Genomic DNA, 17349 nt, shown 5'->3' on the forward strand with positions numbered 1-17349 from the left:
TTTGTTTGGGGGCTTCATGATTATCAAGGCAGGTAGCATGGCACTGGAGCAGGGGCTGAGTGCTCACGTCTTGAAGCAACAGCTACAAAGCCAAGTGAGATTAATGTGGATTTGTGAAAAGCCTACCCCTAATCATTCCAAACAGTTCTACCAGGTAGGGGCCAAGCGTTCAAATATATGAGCCTATGGGGACGTTCTTACTTAAACCAACACATCCCGTTCCCTGTCCCCATAGGTTTGAAACCGTATCACGGTATAAAATGTATTTAATCCAACTTCAAAAGTCCCTGTTATAGTTGGTTGTTTTTTACTCTTTTGGGAACCTACCACCCAGCTCCCAAATAAATCACACGAAGTCTTATTCTTTCTTATGAATGCTGGGCCTTAACTTGGCTTGTTTCTAGCCAGCTTTTTAATTAATATTTATTGAGCTCTACATTTTTCTCTGCTCCCCTCCCTGCCTCTCTCCTCCCCACTTCAAGGTCCCCATGCTCCCAATTTATTCAGAAGATCTTGTCTTTTTCTGCTTTCTATTTCCCATATAGATTAGATCTATGTAAGTCTCTCTTAGTTTCTGCATTGTTGTCTAAGTTCTCAGGGATTGTGGTTTGTGGGCTGGCTTTCTTTGCTTTATGTTTAAAAACCACCTATGAGTGAGTACATGTGATAATTGTCTTTCTGTGTCTGGGTTACCTCACTCAAAATAATGTTTTCTAGCCGGGCGGTGGTGGCGCACGCCTTTAATCCCAGCACTCGGGAGGCAGAGGCAGGCGGATCTCTGTGGGTTCGAGACCAGCCTGGTCTACAGAGCTAGTTCCAGGACAGGCTCCAAAGCCACAGAGAAACCCTGTCTCGAAAAACAAACAAAAAAAATAATAATAATGTTTTCTAGTTCCATCCATTTGCCTGCAAAATTCAAGCTGCTGTTATTTTTTTTTCTGCGGTGTAGTACTCCATTGTGTAAATGTACCACATTTTTCTTATCCATTCTTGGATCAAGGGGCATTTAGGTTGTTTCCAGTTCTGGCTATGACAAACAAAACTGCTATGAACATAGTTGAGCACATGTCCTTGTGGCACGATTGAGCATCCTTTGGATATATACCCAAAAGTGGTATTACTGGGTCTTGAGGAAGGTTGTTTCCTAATTTACTGAGAAATCGCCACACTGACATCCAAAGGGGTTGTACCAGCTTACATTCCCACCAGCAATGCAGGAGTGTTCCCTTTCCCCCACATGCTCTCCAGTGTAAGTTGTCATCAGTGTTTTTGATCTTGGCCATTCTTACAGGTTACGATGGAATCTCAGAGTTCTTTTGATTTGCATTTCTCTGATGATTAAGGATATTGAACATTTCCTTAAGTGTCTTTCAGCCATTTTAGATTCCTCTGTTGAGAGTTCTCTGTTTAGGTCTGTACTCCATTTTTTTTTATTGGATTATGTGATCTTTTGGTGTCCAATTTCTTGAGTTCTTTGTATATTTTGGAGATCAGACCTCTGTGTGATGTGGGGTTAGTGAAGATCTTTTCCCATTCTGTAGACTGTCATTTTGTCTTGTTGACCATGTCCTTTGCTTTACAGAAGCTTTTCAGTTTCAGGAAGTCCCATTTATTAATTGTTTCTCTCAGTGTCTGTGCTACTGGGGTTATATTTAGGAAGTGGTTCCCTGTGCCAATGGGTTCAAGTGTACTTCCCACTTTCTCTTCTATAAGGTTCAGTGTGGCTGGCTTTATGTTGAGGTCTTTGAATCATTTTAGCCAGCTTTTCTTAACTTAATTATCCCATTTATCTTTTGCCTCTGGGCTTTTGCCTATCTCTATTTCTTTTCTTTCCTTCTTCCTCCATGTCTGGCTGTGTGGCTAGATGGCATCCTCCTCATCTCCTTTTCTCACTCTTCAATCTCTCTTCCCAGATCTCTCCTATTTATTCTCAGTCTGGCAACCCCACCTTTCTCCTGCCTTGCTATTGGTTGTTTAGCTCTTTATTAGACCAATCAAAGTGAAACAGCTTCACAGAATTAAAAAAATACAACACATCTTTGCATCATTAAGTAAATATTCCACAGGATAAACAAATGCAACACATCTTAAAATTATATTCTACAATACCCCCTACTCTTTCAGTTTCAACACAATTCAAAAATCCAAAGTCATCTTACAGGGATCAAAGCAGTCTCTTCACTGTGACCCTTATAAAGTAAAAAAGCAAGTCATGCAAATCACATACTTCTAACATATAATGGCGTATAATATACATTACCATTCCAAAAGGGAGAAAAGGGAGCATAGTGAGGAAATACTGGACCAAAGCAAGACTGAAAACCAGCTGGGCAAGCTCTGTAGCTCCGCTCTCTATCAAAGGGCTTCCATGGCTCTGCCCTTCCAGCTTTGCTGAGGACAGCTCACTTCTCTTGTTTGCTTCCACTCGCTGTGTGCAGCTCTCTCTGGCAGGCATCCTCCCGCTGTCATCACAGCATCTTGGGGTCTCCAACGCTGTCCAGGCCTTTTTACTACTCCTGTGTCCTCCACAACGGTAAAGCCAGAACCACCTGGTTGATGAGGATGCCTGTTTGGGGCCTGCCCCCTTCTTGAATTACATTTTCATGAACTTTGACTTGTTGAATTGGGGGACCAGAAAAGGTCTAAAGGACCTTTTCCTTTTCCTAAATCCCCGAGGACATCACTTCCTTTATTTCATTTTCCATCAGGCCTTCAAACTTACCTTTTTGAACATAGAACTTAGCTCCAACATTACATTTACTGGTGCTCTCTTTTTTTTCCTCAAGTTACACATTTTGGGGTTGAGGGGCATGGGTATTTTGTTTTGTCTTGCCCTGTTTGCTCGTTTTCATTGTAGATCTGCATAGGAGTAGTCACTAGGAACCATGAGAAAGAGTCAATATTGGGCTGTCTGGAATCTCTACCAGCAAAATTAGTCCCAGACTCTCCAGTTCAGCCTCAAGCAGATTCTTAAGGCAAGGGCAAAAAGCAACCACTTTCTGTGACAAAGGGTTTTAGCACCTCCAGGTGATGCACAGAGAGGTTCATCGTATAGTTTCACCCCTGACATTCTGTCACCCCACACATTCCAGAAGTGCCCATGATTTTTTTCAAAGCTCTGTCACTTTCTGGCAGATATTTTCAGACCAGTTTGCTAGATCGGCCAAGTCTCTGCATATTCCCCAAACTGTACCTGTAAGAGGAGTGTAGTCCAGTGCGTATCGGCTGCCACTCAAACTCCTCACAAAGCCAACCCCAATTTGGATAACTTTAAGTCAAGAAGGGAAAAAGTGGAGAAAGAAGAATCTAGCTTCTCTCCCAAACAAAACTTTACAAATTTGGCTTTGGGTTTGAAGCTGTTTGGATCAAGCTTTGTTTTCACTCTGACTTTCCATCCCCAGGGAAAGGAAAATCTCTTCAACAACGCAAGGCTAAGCCTCCAAAGAAGCAAGAAGAGAAGGAGAAGAGGACAAAGGGAAAGTCCCAGGAGGACGAGCTAAAGGACACCCTGGCTGATGATGACAGCTCCTCCACCACCACAGAGACCTCCAACCCCGACACAGAACCACTCCTCAGGGAGGTATGTGGGTGCTCTGTGGAGACCTCAGGCCACCGAGCTCATACAAACTAATGTCTCATGTACCCTGTCACTCCTACTAAACTTGTGTCCTCGGTGTTCTCAGGCATGCCTACACCCTTCTCCCTGCAGAAACCACCCTAGCTCTGGGATATGATGAAGAGCCTTCCAAAATATTACTTAGAAACTCAGACACTGCTGAAAAGTTGGAGAGCAGCCAGGATAGTAATCACACTATTGCGTGAGATCTGTCCCCAGCTTTACCATCACAGAGGGAAATACCTGAACCCATTCAGTGTAGTTTTTCTGGAAACAGGGTTTTAGTAACAGCTCACCGCCCAGGTAGGGGCAGCAGTGACTCCCAGAGGGAGTAGGGCCCAGATACCATTAGTGGTCACCTGGAACCAGAGCCCATTCCAGTACACATCAGCACATGGAGAGCATGTCCCATCCTTTGAGTCCGCAGCTGATGGGTGATTTAACATTCAAAATAATACTGCTGAACAACTAGCATGTCACAGCCATGCACAGTCGAGCAGTGTGAGTTGTAAAGGCTGTGCAGAAAGACAGGCTCTGACCGTACCGTGGCATTTTCCATTTTCAGTGAGTGTATTCAGATTTAAGATGGTCTGTGCAGTACTTAATACTTAGGGACCAGAATCTGGCTTCTGGTTTCCATCTGTTGGCCCATCTGTGTCCACTGGGTGATTTAATGTTTTACATCAGGCACACAAGTAACATCTCACATAGGTCCTCCTGTCCCCTCTTGCATTTCCTTGCAGTTGGCCTAGTGCTCTGTCTACTTTCATATGATTTGTAATTTGTACTGGGCCATTGAACTTGGTTCCTGTGTTAGCAAATAATCAGAGAAACTGGGTACCTGCTACTAGCCTTGAGTGGAGTCCCAGCAGTGTCAGTATTTGGAGAGCATTTTCACCCCAGGACTTTGCCTGCCTACCTTCCAGCCTCTTTCCCCATCACTCTCAATGTCTCTTCTCTGGCTAACTCAGCCACCATCATGCTCTCTATTTCCATCAGCATCATTCCCACCTCGCTTGTTCATGCCTTCTGTTCCCACATCCTCTATATCATTTGCTTCCTCACTGACAAGACTCTGAGCTCACCCTTCTAAGTCCCATTCCTGGCTAGTCTTCCCTTAGATGGACTTTATTCCTGCTGCCCAGCACTCTGTATTTACTAATGACTGGTCTCAGTGTGTGGGTTGTCCATATCATGGCATCCCTGTTCTACCCATTCTTTGACCAAATGTGTATTGAACACCTAAGTGCCAGGCACTTGGGTAGCAATGCTGGACAGAAAGCCTTGCTCTTTTCTTAACGAGCTCTTGGGCTGGAGAGCGGTATCTCCGCTCTTAAAGGATGGTGCACAACCTTCAAGAGAGCTCTTGCTCTATGCCCTACAACCAACCACAGATTCTTCAGAAAGTACTTGAATGATTCTAAATAATCCCTGAAGGCATAGGATAGGTAGAAGGGGGACCAGATTAATTTACTGTCAACAGCTAAGTAAATGACTTGCTAAGTTTAGGCTGCATGTTAACCACACTGAGGCTGGACTGATGGTGGGTTATACTTCTCCCATGCTTGACCCCACACCCATGGCTGACCACTTTGCCCATGGGCCCAGGCACCCTGGGTCAGTGATGAACCAGGTTGTTTTTGTACACTGCCCACAATGTGTATAGCTCCCCAGGCAGCTTCAGCAGTCTTTGAGTGGATTCACAGCCTGGTCAGGAGACAGCTCCTCTAGGCTCATATGTGGATATGTTAACACATCACATTACTTCAGAAATGCTCATTGCATGTTTTCCAGTCTGGCTGAGGGCCAGAAACAGCAATGGCCAGTTTTGTAGCATGGGCTTTACAATACAGCTTAGATTGCCTGCCCAGGCAAGGCTGCTCAGTCAAGCTGGGCATAACAAATCCTCCATGCTCTGCTATGACCTGGGGACATTTTCACAGCTCTGGCAACACTGTTGCCATGTGTGTCTCCCTCTAGATTTGATGGCCCCGCTGCCTGGCACTAAGGTGATACAGGTGATAAGCCAGTAAATGTGAGCTGAAGAGGTGAATGGATATGCATGCTCCACCTCCTGGTGGAGAGGGTGGAGAGCTGTACATACACCACAGCACTGTGGCCAGCTGCAGTGGACGACTAGGTGTGAGCATGCAAGGTGCCTCCCTGACGCTCTCCTGGTCTGAGCTTTGGCTTTGTAACATAGTCTTTGCTGGATTTTTCTTATAAGTAGAGACAAAGTTTTACTTCCTACTAATTGGTGCTACCACTGCCCACCTCTTGTTAGGACATGCATATAAAACTAAATGACCTTTATAATTCAGAGTCATCAGAATACAATTACATTAGGTTAAAAACAGCTGGCAAATTGACAGCTGTAACAGATTTCAAGAAAGGAGTTTAGGGGGACAGGCGTAGTGGTATGCAGCTTTAATCCCAGCACTTAGGAAGCCCAGATGAACATTGAACTCAAGGCCAAGCCTGATCTACATAGAAAGTTCCAGGCCAGCAAGGAGCTACACAGTGAGGCTCTCTCTGAAAAAGAGGGGATTGTTATTTCTACATATTTGACATATAATAGCTGTTTCCTTAGATTTTGTGTCTTCGTCTCAAAAAACATTTTCAGTCATTTTATTAATCTTTCTGAGCAACTACATTTGCATCTTTTACAGGATACAGAAAAGCAAAAGGGAAAACAAGCCATGGCAGAAAAACACGAAAGCGAAATGTCTCAAGTGAAGCAAAAAAGCAAAAAGCTTTTAAATGTTAAGAAAGAAACCCCAGCAGATGTGAAAGGCAGGTGAGTGGTTTGGGCCGCAAAAGCCAAGGGCTGTGTTATGCTCCTTGGGTTCTGATGTGCTGGGTAGGGACCTCCACCTGCTTCTGGCACCAGATGTGTAGAGGGCAGGGTTAGCAATCTGTTGTAAGAGTTTGGGTTAATTTATTCCCAGGCTGAGACCCTAATCGCTCTCAGTTGTGCAGAGGGAATGAACGGTGGTTCAGCTACAGCAGGAGTCTACAACTTTTCTCAAGAGCAGCTTGGAGCCTGCTACGTCAGTAACCAGGGATGCAGTTGGGATATAGAATTCTGTGCTGTAGACCTTGGAAGAGCTTACTCTTACCTAAAACATGTTCAGGGAGGTGTCAGCTGTAGGGATGAGACACTCGACCGTGGAAGAATTCCAGTACCCACAGGGCAGACCTTTTAGGGAGGCTTTCTCTAGACTCTTCACCAAGAAAATGAATGTGTGAGCTGCTGGGTTGTTGACTAAGATTTACTCCTATTTTCATTGAACAGGGAGGGATAGTGTCTTTCTGATAAACTAATTTCAGTGTTAGCACCGTGGAAGCTGACGGAGAAGTGATGTGGGAAGGAGGGAAGGGCAAAGACTTGTCTTGCCACTGTTAGCCTGAGCCTTATTCATGAGGGAGGCTTCGGATATTACCCTCGAGCTGCTGTTGTCAAGATGGCTGCCCCCATCCCGATGCCTGAGCCACATGACTGCTGTTGTCTGGTTTTTTTTCCCCACTAAATGAGTAGACTATTATTAGATCCAATCTTGAAAACTGTTTAGATCTGAACCACCTTTCTAGTTCGCCCTTGTAGATGGAATCACTTCAAGTCAGTTGGCTGTTGTCCATTTTACTTAAAAGGCTTAATTTTTTTCTGGAAACCATCTGGCTTAATTTAGGAATTTTGAATTAGCAAAAAATAAAATAGTTTGACACCCTTTTCTCTTAAAAGCGTATTAATTTTACAGTGTCAGAGTTAAGTTTGTAAAACAGACACCCCCACAGTTCTAGATGATGTACCCAAATATAACCTACCCAGCCTCCACCAGGGGCTGGGTGCCTGTGTCTTCAGAGTCTTCTGCCATTTTTAGAATGTTGAATTTTAAAATAAGTATGCCAGCCAGGAGTGGAAGAAGGTCAGAAAGAAGCTTATGTAGCACTGTGGTATTTGTAGTCTTGCCCGTAAATGGTGGTTTTGGTGTTTTGTTTTATTTTGGTTTTGTTTCAGTTTGTTATACTACTTAAATTTTTATTTATCTGGGCTAACAGAGACCATCTGGTTGGTTTGGTTATCTCTTTAATTTCGGAAATACTTACGGAGCCTGGCCTGGTGCCACGTGTCTTTAATCTCAGCACTTGGGCGGCAGAGGCAGGCAGTTTTTGTGCATTGAAAAACAGCTAGGGCAACATAGTGAGACCTTGCCTCCAAAAAAAGGAAAGAAAAAAAAGAAAATTTTGTGAAGTATGCAAAAACAGACATCCTTTGAACTTAGTCCCTTTATAAATATAGCAAAACACGTTCCTTCAACACGTGTGTGCTCTCTGTGAAGTCATGCTTTGCCCGGTTGTAGGGGAGTCGTGAGTATTTGGGGGCCACCAGATTTGGGGAGTTGGAACTGTTTGAACCTTTGAACTATATATGAATCAGCACAGTGTTTAATTTTTTTTCCTAGAAATTGGCAGCATCCTAGAAATGAGAAATGGGGTTGAGAGTGGACTCAAGATGAAGGGATATAAAGAATGTGAAGGCCAGAGCAGGGCGGAGGTCACACACACAAGGGTTGGACAGGAAGCATACTCAAGTAAACCTGAGAGGCCCAGCCCCAGAAATACCCGTGCAAAGCTGAGTGTGCTTGTGCATCTGTTACTTCTAGCTAGTCAAAGGGTGAAGAGCCTCAAAACTCAGGGACTACCCTGAGCTGCACAGCAGCTTCACAGCCAACTTGAGTGACTCAATAGGTCTCTGTCTTAAAGAAAATGCTGAGGCTGTAGCTCAGTGGTAGCGAGAGTAACTAACATGCACACAAAGCCCTAGATTTAGTGCCCAGCCCTGGAAGAGAAAATAAAATGTGCACAGGCTTTGCCTATTTGTGCCCAAAAGCCAAGCTGTCGGTTCTTCTGACATTAACAGCCAGCACTGGTGATTCCGCCCCAGGAGCCACTGCCTAGGTATGGCCAGATTCCCAAGTCCAAAGCCTGACCTTGGTGGGTGTCACAGAAACAGCTTTGTAAAGAACACCTTTGTCACCCACAGGTGGTACTGCTCCTGCTACCTTATTTGAGTTGCTGTCTAGTTCTGCAGTGACTGGAAATTGGCTCCTGCTCTTGTCAGATTTCTGTTGGAGAATACATTTAGGAGCCTCATGGTAGCACATGTCTTGGAAAGGCTCATCCAAAGCACAGCTGCCCTTGCTGACTCCATGCAGCAAGTTCATGCACACATTTCCCAAAGCAGGCATTCAAACCCTTCATCTGTCTCCAAATATGCCCTCAGCATACTGCCTACACTCAAGACTGCAGAGGTTAGACCCTCAAGTACACGGGTGCACACACACACACACCAGCAGTTCCAGAACATTTAGAGCTGAGAGTCCCAGGTGCAGAACTGGGCAGGCGATGCCTCAGGAAAGCCTCTTAATAAGGCCTGTAGTTGAACTGTGGTGTGATTATGCTCTTAGTGACGCACATCCTTGCTACAAACAACAGGATAAATTGATGTCTGCCATCCTCATTTGTCTTTCAGTTCCTTCGAGCTACCATATACTCCCTCACTGGAAAATAAACAGCGTAGAAATCTCCCAACCAAGATTCCTCTTCCAACTACACTAACAAGTGGAACCAAATCACGAAATCCACAGAAAACGAAAGGTATTGTCATGTCGATCACAGAGATGTTTTCATAACTACCTAGTGGCTAGTAGCCCATCTGTAGCTGCTAGTCATATAAAAAGCCAAGGCCAGGTTGAAGATTTATTGAAGCAGACTCATGAAAGAAAAACCTCCCCCCATTAACTTTCCTTTCTGAATTCCGTGCAGGTACAAGTAAGTTAGTGGATAACAGGCCAGTTGCCCTTTCAAAATTCCTCCCCAGCAGTCAAGAACTAGGAAACACCAGTAGCTCAGAGGGTGAAAAAGACTCTCCTCCTCCAGAGTGGGATGCTGTGCCAGTTCACAAGCCCAGCAGCTGTAAGTATGGGTTTAGAAGTCGCTGTGTTCCGTGTGCTCCAGATGCTGCAGGCTGGGAAGTTGTTTCTAGAAGAGACGTTGTAGGTGGCCCACTATAGCCAACAAGAGCTCAGAGTGCATCTGTCTGGCCAGTCACTCCCAGCTTCCCAACACAAGGCTATCTAGAGGTCTCTCACTCTCCCCCTAACCTTGACTCAGATTTGGTAAGCTCGCTTTACTAAAGTAGGGTAGAAGTCTTTGCCCTTCCAGCCTGACATGGAGACTAAAGAACCAAAAAAAAGAGGTCCTAAGAGAGTAGTTCTCAACCTGTGTGTTGCAACCTCTTGAGGGTTGAACAACTCTTTCGCGGGGGTAGCATATTAGATATTTACATTATGATTCATAATATTAGCAAAATTAGTTATGAAGTAGCAGCTAACATGATTTTATGGTTGGGGGTCACTACAACATGAGAAACTGTTACTAATGGCCCCAGCACTAGGGAGGTTGAGAACCACTGTCCTAAGAGCTGGGCTGGGTGGGGGAAGATACTCACCAAGCAGGCCGCTTTTACCAGACAAAATGCTCCATGGAGTCTGCTGCCACAAGGTAGTGAGATGTCCTCACAAGTCTGGTCATTCAGGGGCCTGGAACTGGTGGTGCATCCCTGTTGGGAGAATGACTGCATCCTTAGAGGGCCCTGGAGCCCTTAGCTGGGCCTTTGACCTTGACTTACATCAAGGAAGCAGGATTGTGGTCTCCGGGTTCAATTTCAGAGGACTGTTCTGAGGCTAGTAGATGAAGCTCTTTGACTTATCTGAACAACTCCATGGAACCAAGCACCAGAGAAGTGGGATTCCCCTTCTAGACACCGACCCTAGCCAGCGGCATCCACGGGGGTAGGGCAGTAGGCTCCAGCTCCAGAGACTTCAGGTGTGTGCCTCAGGAGGGAAGCAACAGGAGAAGGGCTCCGCAGCTTCTGCCAAGTTTTTCTCAGCCAGAGCTCCTTGGCCGACTGAGGGAACCTGATACCAAGGCCCGTGTCTGTGCCACCCTTTGTGCTTTTCTAGTTAGAGAAAACTTTGGCCTGCTGCCTCTTCTCCCCACCAGCCTCACTGCATAGCTCTACCAAGGAAGGCTGCTCTGCCTCTGAAAAGAGTGTCCAGTTCATGCTGTCATGGTTCCTTTCTGACACGTCCACTGCCTTCGTTTCCATTCTTCCTGCTCCTCCCTTTGATCTTAGATCGCACTAAGTCTGAGTCGGGACAAAGTTATGGCAGGAACTGTATGCCGTGTATCCACTTGGCAGCCCTTAGCTGGAACTTTGTTTTGATCAGGGTTTCTATTGCTGTGAGAACCACCATGACCATAAGCAACTTGGGAGGAAATGGTTTGTTACACTTGCATATAGTCTGCACAAAGGCAGTCCCGGCAGGAACCTGGAGGCGGGGCAGAGGCTGTGGAGAGGAGCACTGCTCGTTTCCTCACTCAGTCTGATTCTTATGGCACCAGGACCACCTCAGGGAGTAGGGGCGGTTCTCTACCTGCATGAAATGACGTGAGGTTTGGACTCCTCTCTTCTCTAGCTTCGGGCCCTATTCCAGAAGCCTTGTTCTGGTCTCTCAGTTTCTTTCCATCTGTAATTGTCAAGTCCACCTTCAGTGCTTCTCCCTCCCCCTCCTCTGTCCACACACACAGCTTCCCCTGGACAGCGCTCAGGAGAAAGAAGCCATCAGAGGATGCTAGGCAGTTTGTCTGCACTGTCACAAAATACCTGAGAAGAAACCTGGGCTCACAGTGGCAGTCAGCCCCTGCCAGCTGACTGTCGCTTTTAGGTCTGTAGCAAAGCTGCTCAGCTCTTGGCGGCTTGGGAACAGAGAGAAGAGGGTACAGGGGAAATGTGCCCTTCAAGGTCACACCCCAATTTCCACTGACAGCCCTCACACTGAGCACTGCTGTGGACCAAGCCTCCAACACAGGAACCTTTGGACAGATTTCCTACCCAAGCCAAACCAGAGCGTGGCCTACTCCCAGTACTGACTTTTCACCAGAGGAAGGTCAGAGAAGGTGCCACACAGAAGTGAACAGGAAAGGGTCTGTGCATTTGTACGGAAGTCCCTTCAACAGCAATGTGTGGGATAAGCATACTGGATTCTGAACAACTCAGGCAAGAAGTTCACACACATATATATATATACATATACATACATACACATACATATACATATATATATACACATACACACACCATTTGCGATAACAGCAGATCAGCTACAGAGAGGTCAGCCACCTCTGTGGTCAAGAGTGAGGGTGGGTGGGCAAGCAAGTGCTTGCATTCCTTGAAAGCCCAAGGACACAGAGATTCGAGTTTCCTCTTTCTCTTTGGAACCTTTAGATGGAATGCAGAGTCTTAACTTGAGCTGGGTGGTAGTGGCAGACATCTCTAATCCCAGCACTCAGAAGGCATAGACAGATGGATCTCTGTGAGTTCAAGACCAGCCTGGTCTACAGCATTCAAGGACAGGCTCCAAAGTTAGAAAAAACAAAAAGTTAATTTTTCTCTTTATAGAAGCAGTTGAATTTCATATTTTTAGAATATCAAAAACAACTGATTTTTGAGGAGTCCAGATTAAAATGCCACATTAATGGGACCTTTTGTTCATTTCCAGCTACTGACAGTCTTTATAAACTGTCTCTGCAAACCCTCAATGCAGACATTTTCTTAAAACAACACCAGACCTCACCAACACCGGCCTCACCATCTCCGCCCACCGCTCCCTGCCCTTTCACATCCCGTGGCAGCTACAGCAGCATTGTCAACAGCTCCAGCAGGTAGGCTCGCTGCTCACACCTGACATCACCTGGTTGTCATTGACACACTTGGCCAACACACACTTGGTTTGTTGCAGCTAACAGACCGCATTTTTCAATCCTAAGGTTTTTTTTTCCTGGCGTCAGCTTTTCCTGTTTAGGCACCTGACCCCAGCAGTGATCTTACCTGTAGATATACAAGTCTGTTAAGTGTTCTAGAATCATGTTCTCATCCAAGAGCCAGGCAAGCATTCCAGCAACTGAATGCTTTAACCTAAAGGACAACAGTGAATTGAAGACCTCAGAGTATGTGGCTTGGTAGCCAGAAGGGTCTGTCACTGTTGTATAAGGTGCAGTGTAAGCGACATGTGCTCAGAGGCCAACACTGTCTCTGTACCATACAGGCTCACTTCCTGCTGCTTCCAGAGCTGAGGCAGTGACCGATGGAGCAGTGGGGCCTGACTTGCCTGGGACCCTCACTGTTTGTAATCATGTCCAGGGGAAGGAGGCTGAGAATGGACCCGTCCTGTCTGTCAGCGCCAACAGTTAGCTGATGTTCTGACAGGTTTCTTTGCTAGGTGGCCTCCTTCAGATTTTTTAAAATGTGATCTCCACCTTTTCCATGTCCCTAAATTGTGATACCCGCCCTGGTCTCTTTCCTAGCTTTCTCAGAAACCCCTAATTATCTGTGTGATTAAGCTGTGTTGCCCACGGCTTAGCTGAGCTCTGAGCCATCCTGGGCTATCATCCCGGGTCTGAAGCAGCACCCCACCCCAGGTGTCTGCTGCTCCTGCTTCCCCTTGCTGGAGGCCCCCCAGTGAGGGAGCACTCTCTTTCCTTCTTGCTGGGGGCCCCCCAGTGAGGGAGCACTCTCTTTCCTTCTTGCTGGAGGCCCCCCAGTGAGGGAGCACTCTCTTTCCTTCTTGCTGGAGGCCCCCCAGTGAGGGAGCACTCTCTTTCCTTCTTGCTGGAGGCCCCCCAGTGAGGGAGCACTCTCTTTCCTTCTTGCTGGGGGCCCCCCAGTGAGGGAGCACTCTCTTTCCTTCTTGCTGGGGGCCCCCCAGTGAGGGAGCACTCTCTTTCCTTCTTGCTGGGGGCCCCCAGTGAGGGAGCACTCTCTTTCCTTCTTGCTGGGGGCCCCCCAGTGAGGGAGCACTCTCTTTCCTTCTTGCTGGGGGCCCCCCAGTGAGGGAGCACTCTCTTTCCTTCTTGCTGGGGGCCCCCAGTGAGGGAGCACTCTCTTTCCTTCTTACTCAAGTGACACAAAAGCAAAGCAGCCCAGTGGGAGCAAAAGCAAGTTGACAAAGGCTGCCTCTCTCCCGGGCAAGAATGGCAACCCCACCTTTGCTGCAGTCACCGCAGGCTATGACAAGAGCCCAGGTGAGTGACCTCTCCATGGCCTGTGACACCTGAACAGTGGGTGTGACGGGTGGGCTTTGTCCAGCTTTGTCTTGCACTGATGCAGAGTCCTTGTTGCAGGAGGGAATGGCTTTTCTAAAATGTCTTCAAACAAATCAGACTTTTCCAGCAGCCTTGGCATTTCTCACATTCCTGTTGACAGCGATGGCTCAGACAGGTATGTGGCCCACTCTTCCTCCATAGAGAAGTTGAGATTCTCTGGGTTAAGTGGGCATTTTTCCTACATACGCAGCATCCCTTTATCTTTACTTCCATATCTGAGTCTCTCCTTGGGAAGCTGGGAGATGGGCCCATTTCACTAACCATCATCCATTTTGTGTATTTTCCCTCATACTATTCAGCTCGGGTTTGTGGAGTCCTGTCAGCAATCCAAGCAGCCCCGACTTCACCCCCCTCAATTCGTTCTCGGCCTTTGGAAATTCTTTTAACCTAACAGGTGGTAAGTATTTAACCCTAGGAAGCCTATAGACAGGAAGTATCTGTCTGACAGGTAGACACTTTGTAGAGAAGTGGCAGCCATCGAGGCAAGGAATATCTTTTCCACTTGCATCAGCTGCTGCTCAGTTATGTGCAGCTCTCGGGTGCAGGTTGGACTTTGCTGTGGTAGAGGGCTTCTGGGAACCCAGCATGCAACATAGCAGCCATGTGGAAGGGTCCTCCCTGATACCCCTGCTCAGTGCATAGCAGGACACGGTGCCACAGTCAAGCTGTGCCCAGCACAGACCTAAGAGCTTCTAAAAGAGCGCCTATGTCTTCCAGGCACAGTGTGAGTTTGCATTAGTCACAAGGTCGGTGTTGGACAGTTGCATCTGGTGTCATCTAGTCATGAGTTATATGTTCAGATCGTGTGCCCTGTGCCTGAGATGCTGGGAACATCCTAGAACACCACAAAATGTGGTGGGAGCTGACGAGGAGTGTGGGCAGCACTGGTGCGCCATCTCATCCCAGCGGTTGCAGTGGACCTGACCCACTCTCTCGTATCTCAGCAGTTTTCAGCAAACTCGGGCTGCCGAGATCTTGCAGTCAGTCATCCCAGAGAAGTTGGAATGAATTCAACAGCGGCCCCTCCTACCTTTGGGACTCTCCAGCAACAGACCCCAGCCCGTCCTGGCCAGCCAGTTCCAGCTCACCAACCCACACAGCCACTGTGAGTACTCACACTCCATCCCTCCTCTTCTTTCCCAGTGTTGCCCTCATTTGGACTGTGCTGTAGCCTCAAACAGCAAAGAGCACCATGCATAGGAAAGGCCACATTTCGGGTTCCACTGTTGTCTCATGTTCTGTCCCATGGCCACTGTGCCCTTCACACACATTAATTGGGACACTACGAGAAACTGAACAGCGCAGTCAGGTCCCGGCTTTCCTCCTTACAGATGTAAGCCTCTTTCCTCCTGGTGAACTAGAGCCCAGGTGTGACTCCGCCATCCAAGGCTCAAGCGGCATGGCCCCACCCTGCCATGGCAAGCTGGGGAGTCGCGTGTACTTTGTCTCTGTGAAACACTTCTCTTTCAGCATCTCTGTACATTTGCTTCTAAGCTAAATTTTCTGTAGACATTATGCTCCAAAAAGGTTCTCTTGCCAAGAAAATGAGTTCATCCTTCACAAAACAATGGCACCAAAATATATATATATATATATATATATATATATATATATATATATATGATCTAGCTGCAACTTTGCCTCAGAAAACCCTAAACCACACACGAGTGGTAGGTGGAAAATGCATGAGCTTTATAGGTTTGCCTGCTAAGGAGCCCAAAACCTGCCTCCTAGGTAATAATTCTGGCATCGTTTTCTACAGCACCTTAATCATTCTCTGCACACAGCAGGTAGTCATCAGTCTGTCCTGAAGCTTTGCAAGCCTCTTTCCCACGCTACATGTTTAGCTTTGCATCTTGGTCAAAGTCAGGACCCACATAGGTGCCTGTGCCCCAAGGACACCTATGCATAAAAAGCAGGCTGACCGTGCTGGGTCCACCTGCTGGGCTTCACCAGCCTTCATGAAATGTCACAACACCTGCTCACATCCCGCTGTGGCTAATATATGGAATATGCTTTAAAATAAATAAAAACAAGAGAAGTCTGGGCCACTCCATTCATGTATGATCCTGCCCTGTCCCTGCTGCTGGGCCCACCTCATGCTCACCGTTGGGTCTCTGTTTTGTCGCAGTCCATCCTTGGCAATGCCAGTGGCCTGTGGTCCACCACTCCGTTTAGCAGCTCAATCTGGTCCAGCAACCTCAGCAGTGCCCTTCCGTTCACCACTCCAGCAAACACGCTGTCCAGCATCGGCCTCATGGGCACGGAAAACTCCACCACTGCCCACGCTCCTTCCGCCTCTGCTCCAGCTGACGACTTGGGACAGACCTATAACCCCTGGCGGATATGGAGCCCCACAATTGGAAGAAGAAGCTCTGACCCTTGGTCTAATTCGCACTTCCCTCATGAAAATTAAAATTAAGCAAAAAACAAAAGTGGGGGCCCCTCATCTAGATCATGATATGCCAGTTTCCAAGACATCGTCGAAGGCCCTCACTGCTGTCGCTTCCCTCTCCCCCTCCCTCCTCTTTGCAGGGCAGGCTCGTTCCACTCGCTCCTTTCAGATCTTTCTTGCAATTATGATACTCTGAGATTTGCTGTTGTGCTTGTAGACAAAAGTCTGGACTCAGCCACAATCTACAGCCTGTCCATCTGAAATCTTGACTCGCCCAGTTCCCCACCTGTCTCTTCCCTGCTTTCTTTATCTGTAAGAACACAAATTTGGCATTACAGTTAAGGGAGTAATTTGAGTTGATTGACAAGTCCTGGCATGTGACAATTTTACTAAATTACCAAGTTTGGTTTTTAATAATTTCACAATATTATGCGCCAAGATCTAATTTTAAAAATGTATGAGGACTTTGTGCTGAAAATACAGAGTATTTTTTTAAAGTAAGGCTATCTTGGTGTAAAAGCAGATTACGAAACGTAAGCCAGCGTAAGAGCAGTGGCTGAATGTAGATCATCCAGTGGAGACCGCACGCATTTCTGTGCTGTTTGTACTTGAGGTGTGTACCATTTGTACACCTGAATTTATTTTAAAGAGGGACTGAAATGCACATAGCCAAGTCTTGACATTACAAGATTGTGTATTTCTTAAATACAACTTTGTGTTGTACTTTGAAATAAATGATGCTTTTTTCAAAAGCCTCGAATTGTTTTGTTCGGTTTTCTTAATATGCAGTATGCATTTCACACCACGGAGGGTCGTGGTGTCGTAGCGTGGCACTTTGGAGTTCACAGGTTAAAGTGGTATCTGGTTTCTCACAGCTACAGGCAGCTGTGGTGCTAAAAATTTTCCTGGTGACCATGGAAGATCCCTGATAGAAAATTACCCAGAAGCCTGTTTAGATCCATCCAGGGAGAGGCTTTTCCTCCACCTCTAGCCAAAACAGAACAGCCTACGAACAAAGTGGCCAAGACTCTTGACTATTCCTGTGTGAGCCGCATCTGAAGCCTTGGGTTTCCCCATTGTGCACTCAGCCTCTAAGAGGCCGTGAGTTCCC

The 17349-nt window shown here is 46.7% G+C and overlaps 1 protein-coding gene across 2 annotated transcripts in view; it reads left to right on the plus strand.

Moving 5' to 3' along the window:
- Positions 1 to 16990, plus strand: part of Tmem131 (transmembrane protein 131) — a 164122-nt gene extending 147132 nt beyond the window's left edge. Inside the window, exons 32-41 of one of the 2 annotated variants that reach the window (XM_041655933.1) lie at positions 3402 to 3580; positions 6286 to 6413; positions 9150 to 9274; positions 9443 to 9592; positions 12241 to 12403; positions 13641 to 13762; positions 13862 to 13958; positions 14143 to 14240; positions 14791 to 14948; positions 15975 to 16990. In XM_041655933.1, the coding sequence (XP_041511867.1) occupies positions 3402 to 3580; positions 6286 to 6413; positions 9150 to 9274; positions 9443 to 9592; positions 12241 to 12403; positions 13641 to 13762; positions 13862 to 13958; positions 14143 to 14240; positions 14791 to 14948; positions 15975 to 16259 (1505 nt within the window). In that variant the 3' untranslated portion in view covers positions 16260 to 16990. Of the gene's footprint in view, positions 1 to 3401; positions 3581 to 6285; positions 6414 to 9149; positions 9275 to 9442; positions 9593 to 12240; positions 12404 to 13640; positions 13763 to 13861; positions 13959 to 14142; positions 14241 to 14787; positions 14949 to 15974 lie in introns of both variants that reach the window. The other variant, XM_041655932.1, reaches the window with a different exon arrangement.
- Positions 16991 to 17349: the final 359 nt, after the last annotated feature.

The sequence above is a fragment of the Microtus oregoni genome, unplaced genomic scaffold (genome assembly GCF_018167655.1).
Source record: "Microtus oregoni isolate MIOR12 unplaced genomic scaffold, Mior012 000007F_ref0000211, whole genome shotgun sequence".
Classification (NCBI taxonomy): Eukaryota; Metazoa; Chordata; class Mammalia; order Rodentia; family Cricetidae; genus Microtus; species Microtus oregoni.